This window comes from Anas acuta, chromosome 3 (assembly GCF_963932015.1).
Source record: "Anas acuta chromosome 3, bAnaAcu1.1, whole genome shotgun sequence".
NCBI classification, from domain to species: domain Eukaryota; kingdom Metazoa; phylum Chordata; class Aves; order Anseriformes; family Anatidae; genus Anas; species Anas acuta.
Window position 1 is genome coordinate 62364089 of NC_088981.1, and position 15503 is coordinate 62379591.

The 15503-nt window shown below is 37.5% G+C and overlaps 1 protein-coding gene across 12 annotated transcripts in view; it reads left to right on the top strand.

Annotated features, from left to right (window-relative positions):
- PTPRK (protein tyrosine phosphatase receptor type K) overlaps positions 1-15503 on the top strand; it is a 418597-nt gene that overhangs the window by 231879 nt on the left and 171215 nt on the right. For all 12 annotated transcript variants that reach the window (XM_068677477.1, XM_068677480.1, XM_068677479.1 and 9 more), the window contains exon 7: positions 10341-10634. In XM_068677477.1, coding sequence (XP_068533578.1) covers positions 10341-10634 — 294 coding nt within the window. The remainder of the gene's footprint in view (positions 1-10340; positions 10635-15503) is intronic.

The window sequence follows — 15503 nt, forward strand, 5'->3', positions numbered from 1 at the left end:
AAGAAATGTGAAGACATTGCTGGTGGGAACATCTAAATGTATCTTGGTAAAGGTTATGAATAGAAATAGAGGGATTTGAGCAAGGAAACAGTCCATCAAAAACATTTGCGCAAAAGTGATGGATTCTGTATTTTTTTTCCCTTAGACTTGAATAGTCTGAGCACACACAAAATCTCTAAATAATCACTCTTCTGTAACCCATACACTGAAGTGTATCCATTTTTTCTTTTGATAATAGTATTCAAGTTCTGACAGAAAGCTTTTAAGGTCTAAGAAATGCGATACCTGAGAAAGAACTTTGTAGAAGAGAGAGAGTATTTATCCTGCTCTGCAGGTATTTATAGATACCCTGCCAGTCCGAGGAGGAAGTTTTTAAGTTCATCTCTGTCCGCTCTGTCCACATAAGGGTTTCAGTGTACCTTGCCTCCTTAAGATGGTACGTGTGCTGCTTTCCTTTCTTCCTTCTCCCACCTCTGTGTGTTAAAGTCCAGGTTGGAGTTAATACTTATGGTAAAATTGGTCTTTAAAACACATAGCTTCCTGTGTTTGGTGGGTGAAATAACCAGCAACAGAAAGACTTAGAGACAATGAAAGAGAGATTGGGGCTGTCTGGGTGGGCCCCACAGTGCTGCTGGGCAGATGAGTTTAGGGAGAACAATGCAAGACTGGGGCAGGAGCAGCCTCAAGGACATGATTTGAAAGGTGACCCTGTAAGTGTGCAGGCATTTGGTTTTCACATACAAAACCTCAAGCAGGTATGAAATGGCAGTGAGCAATTCTGTCAATACTCATAGTATTTCAGGTGCCAGGTGAGCAGGTTTATTACAGAGAATGGGGAGGATTAGGAAGGTCAGAAAAGCATGGTTCACCTTTTACATGCTTGAAGTTTCTATAATTGCTATTAAATAAAACTGTAAATGCTTGCAAACCAAAGCCATGTCAGCTATTCCTCTCAGCTGCAAGTATTTTATATTTCAGTTCCCTTCTGGTACAATGATGTATACAGCTCATTGAACTTAAAGAGCATGGTACGGTTTTGAATTCTGCCTGGCCATCATATTGTCCCAACAGCATGTAAAACATTTTTCTCTGTCATTTAAAAGGCATGCAGGAAAGCTGATAAAATTTTGGATTAGCTCTGGCCTGGTGTCATGCATCTTCCAAAGGGAAACTGGATGGACTCTTCCACAAATGGCAAACACACCAGGAGGGTGAGAGGGCAGGCAGTGGAGTGCAGATCTCCCAGGAGCAAAGTCACATCACCTGTGCCCAAAGCTGCTCCCTTTTAAAAAGGGGAGCTCTACCTTACAGAAGAAATACAGCTTGATTGCATGCAGATAATTTCTAGTAGTTAATATCAGTCTTATGCTGGTAGAGTTGATGTCTTTCCCTGAGTTCCAGGAGTCCTGGGTGTTTTTTGTTTTGTTTGTGAACTTTATCTTTGATAGAGGCATAGAGCTAGTAGGTCATAACTCTACTGAAATGCTCTGTTTTTATTGGAGGTGTTTGAAGTCTTGATTGGTTATAAATATGTCACTATGACTTTTGTCCAGCATAGACACCTTCAAGAGTAGCTGCCCCACATGTTGTTTAGGCAGTTAAATGTGAGGATGACCAGCATCAAGCAATAAACAATCTTTGCAAAAATCTTCACAGTAGCAGTTATGCCAGCTCAGATGGGAAATTAAAATTATATATATATGTCATCAAGTAGTTGAGAAGAAGGAAGTAAGAGAAAAATATTATTCTCCCTATCTATCTATCTATCTATCTAAGTATCTAGAAGTAAATCCTGGAATTCCTAAAAGAATATTTTTTCATTTTTCAGGCACTCCTTCCCTAATCTCTGGTTTTACTCCTCTTCATCCACAGCATGTGAATCTGCATGCAGAATGCAATATTGTCAAATATCCCATTACAAAGCTTTGTAGAGTCAAAAGCAATTCTTTCTTGGGAGGTTCCAATTTTTGAAGAAGGCATTCAATTTTATTCTTAACCTGCTGTTTCCTGACAATGAAGTAGATAAAATAATTCTTTCCAACAATAATCTCAATGTTGAGATCTCAAGGGAATTACTGGTACATGTGGATAATGAAGTAATTGTGATCAAGTCTTTGCCTGAGACATTCCCTATGGCTGACTCATTTATACTACTGAGTGATATAAAAAAAAGAAAAAAAGAAAAAAAAAAAAAAAAGATTTAAATGTCTTCTCATTACAGGTACCAGTTTTTCTTATTTTTTCTTACACATAATTGTACTGAATGTCTTTAGCCCAATGCAATCTTTTTGACAAAATATGCTGTACTCTTCTAATTGATTCCCTGAGTAGCATGACCTACTATCATTCAATAAATAGGCATGTGTTCTGTTGGTAAGTTGTGTAAAGGGATGACATGCTCCAATTTTTAGAAAGACTTTTTTTTTTATGTGTAAGCTGAGTATGAGCTTAACCTTGTTTACAGTTTCTGCTGACAATGCTAAAGCTGCACACTGTTCCTTTATTTAAAGGAAGATAATAAAATGAATGCAGTGGTGTTTCAAATCAAGGTGAATAAAATGGCACAGTGATGCATAGGATATGAAATCACTATGCAGAAGTTAGCAGTTTCCACTGTTGAAATAATTCTTATTTCAGCACTTCGGGTGGTCAGTAACTGATATATCACTTATATAAAATACATTTCAGCTGTATGAGCTTGCAGACGTTGTGGTACTTAATACATAATTGTGATATATCAGGCAGGTGCTCCAAAGGAAATCGTTCAAGGTGAACGTGTGACATAGTATTGCCATTTGCAGCCTCAAAATTAAAGATGATATTACATTGAAATACGTCAATATCCTAACTAACCTGGTTTTGTGAGCTCACTGTTCAGTTCTTCATTTGTTTGTTGTTTCTCCCTAGCTAACTGATTCTGTATGTAATATCCCAAATCTTACTCTGTCACAGGTATTTATTTTGAATGTTTGTTTAAAATAGATCCTTTTCAGTTTTTCAATTCCAAGTAATAAAAAGACAATGAAAAGGATCTTACAGGCTCTCTTAGGTGAGTTGGGTAAATCACTTGATGCAACCTAGTCACTGAACTATTGCTCAGAATGAGTTCTTTTGCTCCAGACAACTAACTTTTAATTAAATGCTACCTTTTTGTAGGTATTGGGTATCAACTTCAGGGCAAGCAACTGGTGCTAGATAATGGACGGTTGTGATAAATTGTGTTTTAAAGTCCCAGAAAGAATATTTCTAGAGTCATAGAAATTGCATGAGAAACATTGTTTAGATGAAAATGGGAGGAAAAAAAGAGCTTTGTGGCAGAATGCTGGATCGCAAACTGTTCAAGTCTCTCCATGAAGCACTTGGTCACAGGACAGCCTCTGGGATAATTTTGAGTTATCTTTTGATTTTTTTTTTTTTAATTTTTTTTTTTTTTTGAAAATATATAGGGAGACTTGTGGCAATTTTGAATATTTACCTGTAAAAAAATAAAAAAATCAATGTGATTTAATTCAATCATTTTATGGTATAGTATGTTAAAGTCAGTAATTTGTCAACAACATCTTTGCATCCTTCTCTTCAGGGTATTTATGGCGGGAGATGTTGTTAACCTGCATAAACAGCGGAACTCAAAGTAACTGCTTTCTCTAAGTTGTCCACTTTGCAATATAAGCTTTTTGATCATGGGAAAAAGAAAAAGAAAAAAAAAAGTAGAAAAACAAAGCATTTGATAAAATGAGTTTAACTTGATGGAGCAAGAAGTTTTTGACCACTGGGGGGAGGAAAAAAAAGTTATAAAAGTTCTAAAGGATTTTGTGAACAGAGAAGTTAAAAAATGGCTTAGAGAAATATTCTTTAAAGCCTGAAGAATCTACAAGGCTTGTGGAACCTGCAGAGGGCTTGCAGCTGGCATGATTTTTATTGTATGAATCTACAACTAGCATTTGGTCTTTGAGTAGAGGAAGTAATTTAAAACCTCTAAGGTGTCTGTGAGTTATTTTGGTGGTTTGAGCTGCTTTAAGCAAGTGTCCCCTCCTGCAGCCTGTGTAACATGTGCTGCCTGCCGCTGAGCTCATCCTGCTGAAGTTTTGACTGCCAGGGTGGCTTCCGAGGTGAGGCTCAGGACCAAAACATGACTTGGTGCTGGCTAACACCACCATGCCTGGGCATCCTTCTGGGTGGGACAGGACCAAGGTACATTTGGATGGGTGGTGGCAGCTTGAGTTGAGCTTTGAGAGTGTAACCAGTACAGTCTGCCTGGCTTTTCAGGTAGGAAGGTGGTAGACAGGAGTATAATACTTGGGCAAAAAAGAGAGTGCGGCAGCTGCCTTTCACTCCAGCCTCTCCATGTTCCATGGGCAACACCAGAGCAACTGAAGGCTTGCTTGTGTGCCTGCTCAGTTATTCTGATGTTTTTCAGATGCATCTCTTCTCGGCTCGGCAGAGCACTCAGCTGCTGCTAACGAACTCACTGTCTTCAGCGTGCCGGGCAGTCTCGTTGCTGCATTGGCTGTTGGGCTTTTTGTGTCTTCTGTGTGAGACAGCAAAAACATTAAGGACTTAACTGCTCACTAGGAATGGCACGTATACGTAGGTGACAGGCTGAGTTGTGAGTGTGGCCTGTCACGCAGAGAAAGTGAAAACTTGAGATCTTGTTGGAAATTTAAAAATAAATCTATTGGTTTTCTGAGATTCTTAGTTTGTTGATAGTTCTGCTGTTGGTCAGGTCTTTGCTTTCAGCTGGGGATCCCTCAGTGCCCTGCTTTTTTTGTTTGTTTGTTTTCAAACTGAGTAGAAGACTTTCTCATCAAGCAAGTATTGCTTTCCGTAATGTTTCTACCCCTACTTGACAAAAGCCTCCTGTTTGTAAAAGGGCACTGTTAGTGCAGCATTTGTTGGCACTGAGGGCAAGAGATCTTCTCAGACAGCTGTCAGTTTAGAAGACAGCCAGCTATAAATCCGAAATATTTTTTTATTAGATTCTGTTTTTTTTTTTTTTTTTTTTTTTTTTTTTTACAGAGCAGTACTTCATAACCAGTTGGGGAAGTTCAATGAAAATATTTCTCTTTCATAGGAAATACATGCCACATATGGAATGTTTTTTTAAAAAATAAAAGAATGTTTCTGCAGAAATTCTCCTCTTTTTTTTTTTTTTTTTTTACAGTTAATTTTTTCATAGCTCATTTTATAACCAGTTAATGTGTAATTTCATTCAGTTGTACTTTTTTGGAGAGTTATGTATTGTTATTGTCTTCCATTTTTTTCTCTAGTGTGTAGTTTATTAGAAATCATTCAGCCTTGACAGAAAACACTCAGAGACTGCAGAATTTCCTACAATATCACCAGTTATTGTTCTTCACTTGTTATGCTCACTGTTCAATTTGGGGTTTAATACCATATTTGAGTTTAAGCTTTCGGTCATTGCTTATTGCTAATTTTTTTATTATTATTTTATTTTTTCCCTGTTGGATTAACCAGCTTTTAAGACCAAGAATTGTATTTCCCATATTGCCCTGCAAGCACTTGACTGCTAGTACTTTCTGCTGAATTCCATACATTTTCTCCAACTTCTAAAGAAACATGTTCTTCAGTTTTCCAATATTTCTTGAGAATGCGTAAATCCTAAAACTGTGTGTAATCTTCCAGTGCAGAAAGAGCATCGAAGCAGTGTTGCTGTCGCAGGGAATTGGCAGCCTGCTTCCACGTGTTCTTCTGGCTCTGGGTCTTCTGCTGCAGCATCCCCATGTGTAACACAAAGCATCCTGTATTAACTGTATTTTTGTTGATTTTTGTTTGCTTGTTTCTTTGAATTGTGACAAATTTTGCAAGAAATTTAGATTCTTTTGACTTACTTTCTTGTCACTTTGTGCTGTAGTTAAGCCGTACCGATTTTAATTTCTGTAAGGATGAGTCTGATGTTGGGCTTCATTTAATAAACAAATAGTTTGTTCTGATGTAATCGTATAACTTAAGTTTTTTATGGTTAATCCCTGTTGTTTGCATCGAGTTAAAGTATTGATGCCCATCATCATACCAGCTGCATGGCTGTACGTAAGCTATTTGACAGAGAAGACTGGATGTGGCATCGCCAGAGCAAAGGCACAGCCAGCACATGAGCAGAGGAAGCTTGCAGGACATTAGTGTGGGGAGGCCCTGTGTGAGGGGGATGTGGGATGGAGAACTGCAAGAACGAAAGCATCGACGTGTCTTCAATGTTTGGGCTGTGTGGGGAAGGCCTTTCCCTCCCTTATCTCCAGACCCTGCTACTGCGAGCAAGGAGGTGATCTCTTGTGACAGAAACATAACTTCATGTAAATAAGTAGGATTTTATCAAAATGCATCCAGTGTCAACTTTTCCTCCCGAGTGGAACAACCACTAGAATTCCATTTGGGCTTGATTTTATTTTTTTCCTGCTATGAATTGATTACTAACAGTATATGCTTATCACTAAGGTACTAACAAAAGTCTTCCTTTATTTTAACTGTAGGCAGTATTTAGTGTTGGAGGAGCATGTAGCCTATTGCCACTATTTAATAAATAATATTAAACAACGTGGTATGCATGTGTTACTTGGGAATGTAGAGAGTTTTCGTGTATACTAGTTAGTGTACTAACAACCCTCATGACATTTTTGGTTGTTTGCTTTATTTTTTGTCAATAAGTATATAATTATTTTGCATACAATATTTTTTATTAAGAATATGACACAACAGTTTAATTGTAGGAGGACTTAGAGCTGGGGTTGATGCTGCATGCTTATTCTAATCATTGGTGCCTACATGTTACAGCACGCTTAATCTATAATGTCATATACATACTGATGTGAGCATAATGTACTGCTAGTAGCTCAGCAGAACGGGAACTTTGTACTGATGAAATGTCAGTCTTAATTTTTGATTAACTTAGCTGTGGGCACTTTATGTCAAAAGCAGAACTGTCCAAATATTGCAAAATGCTATGCATAAAAATACTTTCATTTCTCTAATACGTTGTAGATGTAGAAGTGCTCTTTTTACATAGTCTTTCAGAGATGTTAGTGGCCATGCAAAATGAAGGGATTTCATCAGATTTACTGCCTGTAAGCAGTGGCTTAAAAATATTATCAGAATGTGAGTTTGTAATTAAACCAGACACACTGGAAAAGGGATTCTAAGGTTTGGATTTATCAAAGGAAGAAAACACACCGTGCAAGGTCTTTGTTCATACTGTTTGGCATTTGTGTTTTTAAATACCTCTGGAAACAGTGATTCTACTGATGAGTTAATAAGCTGTCCATGGGTTGAAATGTTTTGTCAAACATTGTTTAGAGTCCTTATGGCTGTTCAGAGAAGGTTCGTGGTCAGGAAAAGTGGAACTGTGCTCAGTGAAAGCTCTTTACTAGGAATACCCTGTGCCTTAGCTGTCAAGATGCTTCAGTGCCTGCTCATAATAACTGGGGGAGTTGGTTGGGTTGAGTTGACAGAAATTAAGGGTAAGATTCTTTGATTTGGTTGCAATGACCAGGGCAGAAGGAGCCCACTGTGTTGCATGGTCTAACTGCCTGCGTGGGTGACTGAAAGCCCCCAGAAGCATTTTCCACAGTGGCCATCTGCAGCCAGCCAGCCTAGCCAGAGCCAGGCAGGGCAGAGAGTAGGGCAGTCATTTGCTGCTACTTCCGTCTTGCAGCAGTGCTACCTCTGATCCAGGTCCCATCATTTTCACTTTCCTGGACTGAAGCAGACATTTTAGGCTGTTTAGAAAGCAGACCGAAGTTCCAAAAGTGATTTTCCTTTGAGGTTACCTCTTTTTTTTTTTTCTTCTTTTTATTCTCATACCTAATATAAGAGGTTTTTCAGTCTTGACAGATTGTCTTCTTAAGACACTCCAAAACTGTGTTGTTTATTTCTAGACCCAGATTACTAGAGTGAAAAAAACAGCAACATCACTTCTTGAAGGATGTACATTGTGTTTAAAACCCCACTGATAGAGTAGTGTTGTGTATGTGAGATAGTTGCCATGGAAATGGTAAGCAAAGCTAATAATGGCTTTGTTCTGTCTTTTAGTTATTAATGGTAATTTTTAAGCTATAAAAGTTTCAAGTTACTGTATATACGAAGGGAAATTATGTAATTTGAAATTATAATTGGAGAATATTTGATGGATCTGGTTATAGAATAACAAATGAGAATAATTAATAGGAAGTTAATTGGGTAACATCAGAAAAGTTTATCTGGTATATTGGGATTGCACGCTTCAGTTGATACTTAGTGTGCTTTTGGGATTTCTGGTTGCACCACACCTCTGCTTCTGATAGTATATTGTATTATGAAGAATATTAATAATGCTGCAGAACAATTACTTGTTCATTTGCTAACTGATTAAAATTCATGCATAATTTATTGGAACAGGGAGAGACTATATAAATAAGTCTCCTTGTCCTCAAGAGCTTAAAAACAAAATGCATATGCTAATATAAGAATATGCTTTACCTCTTAACATAAAAATTTAATATGCAGTGGTATATTAGTCTCATTAATGTGAGGTTTTATTTGTAATAATTGTGCTCTTAATCAAAGTATATACTTCTAAACATAGCTTTATGTTTTAGGGGTTTATAACTTGGAGCTGGTAGTGTATCATGCTCATCAACATTTATGTTTTCTGCTGTAATATACGCTGACCTTAGAATTCATTAGTTTGACATTTACTGTGTTAGTTCCACAGCAAATAAACTGCCCTCATTAAGCCTGGTTGCATTTCTGAGCTTTGATGCAGGTAGGGATCTGAATTAGTTGATACTCACTTTTGTTGCCAGAACAGGGTGAAACTTGTTAATAATTAATTGAGATACTTTCCAGGGTTTTGTATATGCTGAAGCAGGAGTTGGGACACCTTGGAGTATTCACCTTTTCACTCCAGAAGAAAACAAGATCCACTTGTGGCCATTATGGTGTATTCATTCACAAGTTCCTTGTCTCCAAACTGAGTGGGTTGATACATAGATAATGTTTTTTTTTTTTTTTAAAAAAAAAAAAAAAAAAAAAAAAAAAAAAAAAAGCTGCAAGAAATCATTTTGTGGCAAAATGTGGGGAAACTCAGTTACTTGCAGAGCTGGTAGATTCTCTGTTGGGAGCTGATTGTTGTATCTGGAGGGGAAACTGCTGCAAGCTTTCTTGATCATTACTCTTCACGTGCTAAGTGACATTGATGGGGTCATTCCTGGAGGCAGAACATGTGCAGTGTTTCCATGTACTAACTTCTCTTGGGCAGAGGTGCAGGTACATTAGTGATCAGAAGGGCCCAGGTCTAGGGAAATCTTCTGGTCTGGGGCTCAATGTTATTTCTGATGTACTGGCTGTGAGATCCCTCTACCTGCTCAGAGTTGCCACGCTGTTATTTCTGCATCGCTGCTGTGTGAAACCCCTGTGTGCATTGAATTTAGCATTGTTGCCTAATTAACTGAAACAAATTAGTTGAAATATGAGCCATCTGGAATGAAAATGAACCTTCCGTGTTTATCAGTGGATTCATTTTATTAGAAAAGTGCGTGTTGCTTGTGATTGTTTCTTAAAATAAATCATGCTTAGGCACTGTGCTACTTTACGTACACATTTCTCAGGGTAAAGGAGACTTCACCTTCCCATTTGGTCTGTTGCTACCTTTCCTCTTTGCCGCTGTTTTGAAATGTTTGGGTGGAAGGTGATTAGAACAGAGGAAGACAAAAGGCAATGTGCATCCTACTTCTCTGAATTTCTAAGTCAGCAGTAAGCTATTTAGGAGTAAAATAATGATATTTGTTTTCGCAGTTTTGCTCAGTGCTGAATATTCTGAAGGCCTGTAATGGGAAGCTGTATCTCTCATCCTGACTGTGTCTGACAGATTTCAAATGAACTGCAGTGATACTGATTTTTAGGGTCAGCGTTATCAACTATTGCAACCTTTTCTTTAAGGGTAGTGTGTACATGGCTTCTGTCAATAAAAGAAAGTCAGTTATGTGTCAGAAACTCTATTTCTGAAATTCAAATTATTGCCATAGAGAATTATATAAATGATCGTGAACCCAGATTTTTTCAGAAAATGTGTTATAAAATAGGCATACATAAATCAGATTAAGATTTTTGGGTCTTAAGCTGAGACTTTCAAATGGAAAAAGTAATGTTGGTCAGATAACAGCAGCACACAACTTGCTTCCATCAGCTGAAATCCTCCTCAGCTCTTCTCTTGATGTCAGTTTGATTTTGCTTTCAAATTTTTAAATCCTTGCTGACAAAAATCTGACAACTTTCTATGGGAAGAGCCCTTCTCTTAATGGCTTTTCCAGCTTTTGTTTTAGCACTGACTTTTTTTTTTGTCTCCCATACAGAGCCGCCTCGGCCAATAGCACCCCCACAGTTGCTGGGCGTGGGGCCGACATACTTGCTAATTCAGCTGAATGCAAATTCAATCATTGGTGATGGACCCATTATTCTGAAAGAAGTGGAGTACCGAATGACATCTGGGACTTGGACTGAAACCCACGCTGTCAATGCACCAACCTACAAACTTTGGCACTTGGACCCGGACACTGAATATGAGATTCGGGTCCTGCTCACCAGACCAGGCGAAGGTGGGACTGGACAGCCAGGACCACCGCTCATCACCAGAACCAAGTGTGCAGGTAAGTGCTGCTTTGAAAAAAATGAACAAAAGAAGGCTGTTTATGTAATTACTTAATTGTTTAGTAGGCTTGTTAGCTCTAATTTACCTATAGCATAACTTAAGGGTTCTTTGGCACTTACTGGATCCCAAACTGTCTGGGAATGCAAATTATCCCAATGTGGGTTTGCTCCATCCCCTGCTTTTCCTGGTCACTGTCTAGGTTGCTGCATGCTAACTATGAGAGGTAGGTGGTTAAAAAAAATAAATAAGAAGAAAACTTCTCATGGAAGGAAGGAGACCTCATCATTTGTGGAAAGGACAATCTCTCGAAAAAAGAAGTCTTTCTTTTCTTTTGCCCCAAGAAGATTAAGCAATGCCAACTTTCCTTATATCCCGTTCCTTGTAAAGCTACTTAGATTTATTTTAATCTCAGTTTTTATAAGAAAGATAATGCTCATCTCTCATAGTTGTAGAATGGAAAAATTACAGATTTGAACATCAAATTGGGAAGCAAGTAAAAGAAAACTAAATTGTGTTTTTTCTTCTTATCTCATGATTTTTAGGGCCCAACTTACAGTATTCAAAAATTTGTGCTCTTAGATTTATTGAAGGTGCTGATAACCATCTATCAAAACAGCATTAAAATAAAAATAAAAGCTGCAGTGGCAGATTTCCAAATGTCATTTATACATAGGCATATATAAAATAAAAATGTTCTTAAAGCATTTGTCACAGACCTGAGATGGACAGCTATTCAAGTTCTCATCTGAGCATTCCTTTTTTCTATTACTTGAGAAAGGGGGTCGATGTCTGGATCACAAGCTAATACTTCAAGTTGACTAGGTCAATAAGTATGAATCCCATGAAAATTTGAAGGTCTGTTTTGAAATTGGGCAGAGTACTGTCGGAAGCTGAGGCACGCTGCTCTTTTTATCCTCTAACGAGTAAGCTCTCAGATCAAGATGAAACTGAAGGCATTTTTGAAATTTGTGATCTTATTTATAATTTAGTCTCTGTCTTTCCTGTGAAGTGAAAAGATATTTGTGTCCATCTCAGTTAAGATGACAGCTGTTGAGATCTAAGTAAGGTTAAAGCATTGATATATGGTACTGAATTGTTTTAGACAGTGTTCTGAAAAAGTAAAAATTGGAAAACAGCTTCTATTTTAAAAAGACTGAGCCAAGATGAACAAATCTCAAATGTTGAGTTTCTTTTTCCCAGCACCTGAAATATAGAATTCCATTTACCCAGTGTGTGGCAGACCAAAGCTTTCTAATTGGAAAGGAAAAGAAAGGAGGTCATGGTTTGTGTAAGACATGATGTATTTTTAGAAGTGATGTAAGGGAAACAACGTACTGTGGTATGTGGTGGTGTCGTGCTTCTTATTAATTAATTTATTTTTTTTTAATAAAAGTTAAATATTAGGCACCAAAACATAGGTTTGAGATGAATTTTAAACTCAATCTACTCTGAAATGAACCGGATGTTTAAAAAAAAATAAAAATTAGACTTTCATGGAAATATTATTTTAGTAAGATTTCTATCTGTTTACCTTGATTAAGACTAGTTATTCTATAAAAGTACAGGTGAATTAATTTCACTGTTAACCAGTTTCAGTTAGAAAAAGGTGAGTCAGCAAGGGTTTGTGGAGACTGGAGCATTCAGCCCAGCATCATGGGATGAGTCATGCAGGGCATTGAGTTGGACTTCGGATCCTCATCTCACTCATCTGAAAAATGCAGGCAGGCATTCCTTTTCCACAGTGTTCTTTCGTAAGATAATTGCAAACCCAAATTGATAAGATTTTTTTTAACAATAGTTTTCTCTTAAAAGGCAAACTATAAAAATAAAAATTAGTCTCTTCCCAAGGGAAGATGTTTCAGAAAAGGTAAAGCCCAATAATGTCAACACTGCAATCTCTTCTGCTACTGGTTTTGTGCTCATGACTGGCATGTGATTTACTGTGCTGTATTAGATGACATCTCTGCAGCAATATCTTCTTTCTGGCGATTCTTCAATTATTCCTAATTCTTGTTTCTGACAAGATCTCTTATTCTTCAGACAAATACTCTCTTTTCTCTCTGTTTTCTATGTCAATTTTATCTTTCCATAAGTTTTGTAAGTATTAGTTCAAAATCTGAAACAAATTATAATTGATTATCTGCTCAGTGTCAAATGGAGTGGCAGGAAAGAAATGAATTTTCAGCATGAAATTTGACTGCTCTCTATACAGATTAAGAAGTACACGTTAGTGAACATTGATCTGATGAGTTTTTTGTGTTTACACTCCAAGAATCAGTGACAGCTAACTCACTGACACGTCAGTAGGAATAGGCTAGGATTCTGCTGTCTGTTTATTTGATACCTAAGTAAATATTAGCATTGTTTTTGAATGAAGATTGAAAATGATTTTCCACATAATTCATTCAGTATTTATAATTTCATGACATTTAGTAATAACATTTATTGATCGGTTAGCCTGTGTTTTGCTGGAGACGTATCCTGCTTCTAAACCATTTGAGCAATGACTGTACTTATCTCTGTATCAGACATGAACTTTTATTATTAGGTGTTTACATCATTGTCTGTCTTCCTCATAGCAAAACCAGCATCTAGTGACTCGTTCAGTAAATGTTTCCAATAACGCTAAACAAAATTGTTTTCTAATGAAGACATAATTCTTCCAGTAGTTAAAAGTCCTCCAGAAGTCTGTTTCTCTGACTGGAATTTCCTGGGCAATCTTCCCTGTGCTGAAGCTATGTGACTGCATTTTGCTAGAAAACGTGTGATATTTCTGTCAGCTTGCATTTGTATATCTGCAGTTAAAGAGAGTGCTGAGCAATCGAATATATGAAACCAAGGAGTGCCTTGAAATAACTGAAGTGAGCCTTAAACGCATTAGGCAAAACATTATTTTTTTGCCATTCCCCTCCTTAAGGGCCAGGTGTAGTCCTTGTATTTCCATTTCAAGCACAGCTGAATTCTGTGCTGAGCACAGTTGTGTGCCCAGGTGCATCTGCTTAGGCAGAAATGCTCAGGAGCTGCTGATGCTTCCTATGGCACCTCGTGGTGCACCCAGGCTAACTAGTTATGTGTCTGCACCTCTTACCTACTATTGTTGCTCAGATTATTCACTTCTCAAGCATTTTAAAACCAAAGGCAAGCATAGCACTTATTGCACATAATCCTAAGGTGGCTTTCTGTGGCTGTTTCATTTTATTTATTTATTTATTTTTGAGTATATTGTGTGAGTTGTGATTGCATTTCCTTTGGGGGTGGTGTAGAAAATATGTTGTAATCTAAAATTGTCCGCATAGGCAGCTTTATCAACTGTAAGTTAGAAGTTATTCTGTCATGTTGGCTGCTGCTTCAGAGCAACGGCTCAGTTTTATGATTAACTGATATTTTAGTAGCAAAGGAGGTCAATAGTTCAGTCTGTCCAGGGCTTAATATATGTACACAGAAGAATTGCTCACTCCTCCTGCTTTATTGAAGTTCAGTGCAAGGGTGTGATTTTCAGTAAAACATGAAGAATTGTAGAGCAGTTGGGGGAAAGTCCTGTGTGTTTTCATCATTATTATTTTTTTAGTTTTCCCACCCCAAATGTTTTGATTTCAGTAAACTATTGCCTGCATTATTTGCTTTAGTTAATAAAATGAAGAAGGGGGCGAGAGGTAGCTTTATGCTTCCAGCATTATTAGAGCTGCAAATGGAATGATACGTATTGACTTTTATTATTATCGTTATTGTGCTGTTGTTCACAGCAGTTATCAGTCACCAAGACGTCGCTATCGGTAGCAGTCGGCCTGCAGGCACCGATGGGATCTCGATGCTGGTTCCACAGTACACTACTACCCTGTGATTTGCCTGCGGCTGGAGGCTTGGGAGCTGGGCTGCTTTCTGTCCCTCTGCTTCAAGCACAGGGTGCTTGTTTACAATTTTCACATGCAGTGATTTTGAAAACAAAATACACAGAATGCAGGATGCTGCTGAATTTTCCCCTCAAGGAAAAAAAAAAAAAGGAGAAAAAAAAAAGAACATGGGGATACACTGAAAAGCCAGCTTAGCATGGCCATCTGGAGAATTAAAATGTTCTTGTTACATGCAAATTCATTTTGGTTTTTAGAATGAGATGAGAGAAAGGGGCAGTGCAGTATAAAATTTGCTTGTGCCAGTGTGGGATGTGTACAGTACTACTTTAGGTAACGCTGTTTGCCTTTTACACTTTCAGCATGGAGGTGGAGAGTTGAAGGCAGGGAGCTTGATTTATGGTTTTTGCTGTGTGCTCTCCATGAGAATTCAGTGTATTGGTATGTGAGGCAGTGGAAAATTGGATACAGTCAACATCAGAGATGGGTTCTGGAAAATACAGCACTGAATGTATAATCTGGGTTCTTCATTTGTGTCTCCTGGAGTAGTGCATCTTAAATTCTTATTTCAGTCTTTGAAAGCTAATAAAAGTGCAGAAAAATGCAGAATTTCAGACTGTCTATTTAAAAAGGAAAAAAAAATGTTAAGGGGATAGCAAAAATATTTACCTTTATAACAAAACAAGCTATCTTCAGGTTTCAAACAAAACCTTTACTTTTTTTTCCTCACAGTAGATATCATTATGGTAGACAGTTACAGCGTAGCTGAGAGGAGCCTAAATACACTGAGTACTTAAAGTATATATTTTTATTACTCACGTTTTGGTTGTTTACAAGTTGAACACTTTGTTAGAATAAATTAAGATGAACAACTTGAAACTAGATAAATGTGATACTTTAAAAAATTATTTTTCATTTGTCATTGCAGAAGTGCCCACATTACACCATTATTTATATGTTGCTGTTGTTTTTTAAAAATATATTTGGCACTCATGACTCTTTCTGGGCTTTTGGCCAGG